Raw genomic sequence first — 7,401 nt, 5'->3', positions numbered from 1 at the left:
GTGGGCTATGTGGTCATAGCCCAACTGAAAATCTTCCAATTTCTGATTGTACAATCATTTTGTTAGTGTCGTAAGTCCATATTATTCTAGTGATGGTTAATGACCCGCCCCTCGGTATATATGGTGTCATAACGCCTGGTCCTTTGCTATAACCACCTCATAAAACCACCTCGTTCGCTTCGCTCACTCGGTGGTTTTATTCAGTGGTTATAGCAAAGGACCAGGCGTTATGACACCATATACACCTCGGGGCGGGTCATTAACCCTTAATTGAAGAAAATGGAAATATGATAATAATAAAATGATTGTACATTCCGAAATTGTAAGATTTTTAGTTGTGCTTTGTCCACATAGCCTACATACAATTACATGTACAATGTAAATGAGAAGAAAGTATACACCCAATGAAACAGTACAACATTTAGTTTTCATGTCAACAATTTATTTAGATAATAATACTTCTTTTGAAAGTGTGTGTCTTGCCAATAAAGAATTACATAACAGCACTGTACATTCTGAAGCATTATCTGTTCTGGAAAATAAATTTTATAATTTATCCATGAACAACTGTTTCATTTTGTGTTAAACCTGTTGTGTGCAATTGTATTTATCATGTTACCATCATTTATGCCACTATGACCCTATGACTGTCTAAAGTTTACACTGTTTAAAGTTCAAAGTTTACAACTCGCCCGAGTGTGTTTACCAGATATAAAGTGACAAAAGTTCCCCTCAGATATATTTAGATTTTGTGGGCAACCAAAATTTACTAATCCACCCACCGAAACCTGACGACGTCATCGATGTTCCGCTTTCTCTTCCTCTTTTTTGGTACCGCATGACGAGCGCATGACGTAAGGGGAATTCCGCTGCTTACCTCTGATTGGTCAAATCAGATCACGTGGTTTAACTTCTAGCCAATGACGAGGGAGCAACTTTCACCTTTGAAATCCCCGCCCAACCCGGAAGCTAGTTTCGATCCAGGAATGAACACCGCGATTCCGAGTAGGTGGTTTCAGGTAGGTATATACGCGCCATAGCCGTTCTGACTGTGGTTTCAGTGGTTGTTCCTGTCGATTGTCAGCCATTTTGTGCAATCTGAGGTTTATGTACAGACTGCAGTGCTAAATACTGCACGGTGTGCACCTGTCTACCGATCGAGACGCTTTGGAGCGGCTCAACATGGCTTGTGCTGGGGCGACGAACGAGGGGGACGGGGCCAAACACCTGGGTAGCTCCCGGCCCGAGGATAGCAGGTAAATTCAACATTACATCCGACTAGCTTTCAAAATTATCTCCTCTTGTATCCCGATGTATTTAGTTATATCACACTATCGTCTTATGATAAATGCAAATACGTCTGTTACGAATTAATGTGACCGCCAGCACCGCTTAAGAGGTGCAAATAAAATGTCCCCGGGTCTCATTATTTGAGTCAGGCTATAAAATGGCTACCATACGGTGTACACCTTTGTTATTGACTACCCGGTAACGTTACAAAGGCCAAGTATATATATTGTTTTCTCCCCGGACGGGTCACGTGTGATTTAGTTACCTGTTGCTGAAGTCACTATGTGATGGGGTTAAAAAGTTTAATTTGTGCGTCTGTTACAGATGCATAGGGGTGGTGCCATCTCCATTTCTGTAGCCCTTGGGCCACACTTTTGTGCAAGACACTGTAGGGGATAGTCCGCTGGTAGTATTGTGTGTCTAACTGTCCCCTATTCCATTATAACTTATCTCATTAGTGCTGAGTGCTAAGCAGAGAAAGCATTTTTGAGTCCATGGTAATTGAGCTGGCCGCATTGCTACCCCCCGGGTACAAAGCGATCACCCTATCATTGGTCAGGGAATGTTGTGTAGTCATGTACCTTTCCCATTGGGGGCATCAGACCCGGGACTCTTGGTTCCAATCTCAATGTTTATACCAGTTGCACCATACCAACTCTATATATGGGCACGGAGGATGTTTGTGACTGTGTATAAATTCAGAGCCCATAACGGCACATGCTTTACTATACTTATTTTCATCAATCCTGCTTGAGTCTGGTCAGGGCTCGAATTACTTTTTTCTGCATACCTGCACTCAGGTGCAGGTAACATAGAAAATTACCTGCATCAGACAAATTTTACCTGCCCCACTCTGAATTTGGGATGGTATGGATCATACTAAAATTGTTCAGGAACCATTAATTTTTTCTTTTATACTTTATAGGTGGTAACAGTCAATGTAGCTAATAACAATCCATATACATGCACCAACATCATAGGACAATTTTATATGTATAAAGCCCTGGGTACATGGACCAATGCAGGTTAGGTGCAGGCAGACATCAGAAATACCTGCACAGCTCCAATTTTACCTGCACTAACCTGCATATGCAGGTGGTATTTCGAGCCCTGCTGATGCATGAGAGAGTTATAACATGGTGCATCACAGTGCTATGAATACAGACAATACAATTAAGGCGGCAGAGTACAGTATTTCTACGTGACCCCCGGAGTCAATGACGTAGGGGTAAAAACATAGTGCGGTCGAAATCTTCAATCATTCGTAAATACCTTGAAGTACATGTAAGCGAGGGATGAACTTTACTGTTTGGTAGTATAATATGTCGGCTTTCAGATGGCACGAATGAGATTTTTCAGTTTGGCTTGTCTTTGTATAAATACACGTGACCTTTACAGATGGCTGTCTATGTGAGTCGGCTGCAGTTCCGGGTGACCCCGCATGACCCTATTTCAAAGAGGGCATCAAAATGTTAAAAAAACACAATTTATTTTTTGTTTTTGGTTATTTTGTACGTTGTACCCTCGACTTTAACATACTCGTCTGTCGTGCTTCCCAAATGCACCCTACTATAATTTTATCCGCGTCGATGTCAGTCACCTTGTGGTCCTTAACTATAGGAAGCCCCATAGGCCGAAAACTGTACTCTGCTACCACAACTACCCTACCCCATCCTTGGAGTTGGTGTGGCATAAAATGGTAGAATGTTGGGATCAAAACCCTGGACCGCTTGGTTCCCATAAGCCAAAAGTCCTACAAATACCAGTTGTACTCTGCTCACTAACCCCCCACCCCTACCCTGACTGACTTTCAAGGGTGTGATCAAATTGAAATCAACTCACTCAGACAATCAGTCATAATCATTAGGACAACCAATGGATATATTTCAGTCTCTGACAACAAGATGATAACGTTATATTCTATTACCTGAGTGCCAAAATTCATTTCATTTGATGAAAAAAAGGAGCTTGTTTAAAACCAATGGCATTACCTTTTGAAAGACCATGATCGTATATTGACATAACTTGCGTAAGCTAGCCTGGGCTCTGTTTTGCAATTGATGTTAGGTGTTTTGTATTTCTGTTTTGAGAGCCTGATGAAAATATCTTGTATTCAAATATATAGTGACCGACAAGGATCAGAAGATGAAACCCAGAGGTCCATCCTGGTGTCCAACATCCCTGAGGGTGTGAACAGGGACAAACTGGAGATCCACTTCATGAGGAGGTCCAATGGAGGGGGTGACATTAAATCTATCACCATGCTAACAGACACCGTGGCAAAGATCACCTACCTGGATGGTGCAGGTGAGTCTGTATAATTCATTTTTGGTTAACATCATAAGCTGTTCCATCTCTTCTCTTATGTAATGGTCAACTCACCGTATTTGATATTGACGCACAACAGAAGAAGAAAAAATAAGTTTTTCTACATGTTTCTTGTTTTTTGTTAACATTACACTTGGTGTCGTACCAGTCCTTTATGTCATGTCTGGGCCGCAATAACATTTGATATGGGCGTTCTGGACAGAGTGATAATTTTCCGTATCACACACTCAGGCCATGTTAGTAATGTATCACACAGGCTTCCATCGATTAGATAGAGTGCACTCCAAGCCTGCCATTGCTAATTATGAAATCACAAGTGCATTAGCGAACAGAGTACTTTTGTTCCAAGTTTTTTTTTAAATGATCTTCTTAAAGTGTTAAAACAATGTGTTGAATTTCATCCTTTTTATGAGTAGTTTGGCAACTAAATATTTTCTGACCTCCGTGGTATAACATTTAGATAAAGTACAACACGGTGTATTCTGTATCACCCTTGGTTCCAGCCCTCCTGCACGTCAGCTCTATGTTTCTTTGATGTTATCTTGCCATCTTGTCAGTTGTTTGTAACCATGACATTCTGCTTCCATGAAATCTTTCTTGCATGATTATTGTTGTAGTTTAAGTCTAATAATGACTGTGACATGTCACCATACCGCTTCAGTTTTCTGAGATTAGAAGGTTTCTGTACTTAGTACTAAGAATAGTACCATAATGTTGAACAATAACACAGAAATGTTGCTGCACATTTCTGTGACAAGTAAAGATTAGAAAGTGAAACCAGACTGGTATAAGTGAAAGGGGAACTCGGGTCACTATTATATGGAATGTAGCCAACCCCACCCCACACACACACCACTGGGAATTGAACCCTGGACTATGAGGTAGGGGTCCATAGCTTAGCCTGTGGATCTATAATTTGGAAGTTTGAATCCCAGCCCTTGTTGCTCACTGGACATGTACACTGCTCAGCAGGGTTTCATTTATCATCTAACGTGATTTTAAGCTGCGATCTACTGTTCACTATTACTGAAAAGAGCTTAAGGTGAATTTTTGGTGTAATGAACCTGTATATAATCTGTACACAGTGTCAGGCTGTCTGTCGATATCACAACCAGTGAAAGATATTATAGCTCTTTAGTAACCTATATATTTATGATATACACTAAGCTTGTTTGGTCACCTTGATATATTTGTGGCAGACCGTATGAAAGTCGCTGTACTTTTGTTGTGTCAGTAAAGATATGTATACACTGGAACAAGATAACTTTCACTTTCACTTTAATTTGTAGACAGTTTATGGCTTTGAAAGGTCTGTCATGAATAGTTTAGGAGACTAGCTTAACTAAACTGTGTTGTATCATGAAGCTATAAATATAAAGTTGAACTGGTGTTGCCTACATTACATGAAATATTTTCGGTTGCAAAAACATGTCTGTTTTGTTGCACTTAATCATTAAGGGTCAAAGGATTAATCATTCTACATGTTATATTGTACATTTATATTATGCATGTGGCATATCCCTTTTGGATATCAATCATGGCATTATCTAGCTTTAGATGTTTGTTCCTCTCTATCACTCAGAACAAACTTTAAGACTTATTTTTGAGGCAGACATTACTTAAGTTGTAGTGATTCTTCATTCCTCATGAGAACGGATTTTGGAATAGTACACAAAGTGACATTTAGATAATGTATCAGATATAGTTGGCTTGTTTGAACCTTTGTTTATTCATAGCAGTGCTTACATTTAAATACACAAATGCCATTTAAATTAATCTCCAACCAAATCCACGGTGCGTAATGTATAGTATCAAACTTCCCGTAGGTGCCCACTTGACTCCCTTAGCCGGCTATAGTCCCTGGCCAGCTTTGATACTATCTTATGGCACCGTAGGATCTGCTTGGAGATTAATTTAAATCACAGTTTTATCTATTATTAACTAAACCTTCACAATTAATGTTTTGATTTAAAGCTGTAGAGAGAGTCCTGGAAAAACCACAAGTCCTGAATGGTGTAGAAGTAAAAGTTCAGAAGTGGACTCCTCCAGAAGACAACACAAAGGTAACTCTTGACATTGCATTTTTTTGCATCCCATTGTAATATTTACTAAAATAGAATGATATGAATTCACTGGAAATGTGGTGTCATCACATCAGTTATGTGCATGTTTGGTCTAATAGTCTAAGAATATTACTGTTTTAAAGACAGCAACTACATGTATAGAGAAAGATTGCTACCTATACAGTAGGAGCATGTTCATTAGATAGTTTCCAATGGCAGTTAGATGTGAAATTGCTTTAGGTGCACATGTAAAAGGCATCTGCCATGATATAACTAGCCTGCCTCCCCTGGGGGCAAACTTACCTTTACTTAGGGGCGGTCGTGTTGTCTGACACTTGAGGAAGTTCAGGGGCCAAGCATGCTCGGTCAGCAGCTTGTATGTTAAGCTGCAGAGTCGATCATTTCAGATTTGGCTATGTAGCAACCATTGTATGGATCAAAATAATGATTGGTGAAAATATTATGTACTTATCTTTTCAACTTCTAGAAGGTCAGTGCTACTCCAGAAGAAGACAGCAGGTCCATCCGAGTGTCTAACATCCCTGCGGGTCTGAGTAGGGACAAATTGGAGATCCACTTCCAAAGGACATCCAATGGAGGGGGTGACATTGAGTCCATCACCATGGTAACAGACACGGAAGCAAAGATCACCTACCTGGATGGTGCAGGTGTGTGGGTATCATATCTAAAGTGTCTATACAATGTTTCTGACTGTGTTTCCCTGTCCCTGGTGGTGACTTTGATTCCCTTTTCCTGGTGCTGATTGTGTTTCCCTGTTCCTGGTGCTGATGGTGTTTCCCTGTCCCTAAAGTGTGATGATTGTGTTTTCCTGGTGCTGACTGTGTTTCCCTGTCCCTGGTGCTGACTGTGTTTCCCTGTCACTGGTGCTGGCTATGTTTCCCTGTCCCCAGTGCTGATTGTGTTTCCCTGTCCCTGATTTAAACCATGTTCCTCTGTCCTCAGTTGTGACTGTGTTTCCCTGTCCCTGACAGTGTTTCCTGTCCACGGTACTATGTTAGGAAATTTTCATATTTAATTTGCAGATGTCAGCATAAACAATTTACCACCCATATAGTAAATGGGGCCTGTACATATGGTAGCAAGCTATTACAAAGAATGTTTTGTTGATAAGTGTTGAATAATGTTTTATTAACAATTGTTTTAAAGCTGTGGAGACAGTTCTGGCAAGACCACAGGTCCTGAAAGGTGTTGAAGTAAGAGTTCAGAAGTGGACTCCACCAGAAGAGGACATAAAGGTAACACGTGCATGTCTATGTATCTCAGTTACTGTACATCTTAAAATGATTTTAGTGGCTTTAATTTTGCTGTTTTTTGCAGTCATCTACAAAACAACAGAATTGTTTTGAAAAATTATTTTTCCTCCTACCACAAATTAAATGTACTGTGAAAACATGTACTGTCTATTTTGTCTTTCTTTGGATATAAATCATTTGGATTGTGATGTCCAGGAAAGTTAGTAATGGAGACTGTATTGAGCTTAAGTTTATAATCGTGTTAGTTAACAGGGCTCAAAGTCCTTTTTTTCTGCAAGTAACATTGAAAATTACCTGCACCAGACAAACTTTACCTGCACTTCTCTGAATTTAGGAAGTGTGGATCATACTACAATTTTTCAAGAACCATTGCTATTTTTTCTTTTATACTTGATAGGTTGGAAAAGTCAATGCAGCTAATAACAATCCTCATACACCTACATCAC

At 40.0% G+C, this 7,401-nt stretch overlaps 1 protein-coding gene across 1 annotated transcript; it reads left to right on the top strand.

Moving 5' to 3' along the window:
- Window positions 1-6,039: 6,039 nt before the first annotated feature.
- On the top strand, window positions 6,040-7,159 carry LOC118420217 (protein mono-ADP-ribosyltransferase PARP14-like). The gene is made up of 4 exons (XM_035826934.1): window positions 6,040-6,057; window positions 6,169-6,349; window positions 6,849-6,937; window positions 7,151-7,159. Exons 1-4 carry the CDS (start codon window positions 6,040-6,042, stop codon window positions 7,157-7,159), a joined length of 297 nt encoding a protein of 98 aa, XP_035682827.1.
- The last annotated feature ends 242 nt before the right edge of the window (window positions 7,160-7,401 follow it).

This window comes from Branchiostoma floridae, chromosome 7, assembly GCF_000003815.2.
Source record: "Branchiostoma floridae strain S238N-H82 chromosome 7, Bfl_VNyyK, whole genome shotgun sequence".
In the NCBI taxonomy this organism is placed as follows: domain Eukaryota; kingdom Metazoa; phylum Chordata; class Leptocardii; order Amphioxiformes; family Branchiostomatidae; genus Branchiostoma; species Branchiostoma floridae.
The sequence above is the reverse complement of the archived record's forward strand: the minus strand, read 5'-3'. Positions and strand labels throughout refer to the sequence as shown.

Coding starts and splice junctions, on each gene's coding strand:
- LOC118420217 (XM_035826934.1), top strand. Junction 6,350..6,848: donor CACCTACCTGGATGGTGCAG/GTGTGTGGGTAT, acceptor ATTGTTTTAAAG/CTGTGGAGACAGTTCTGGCA.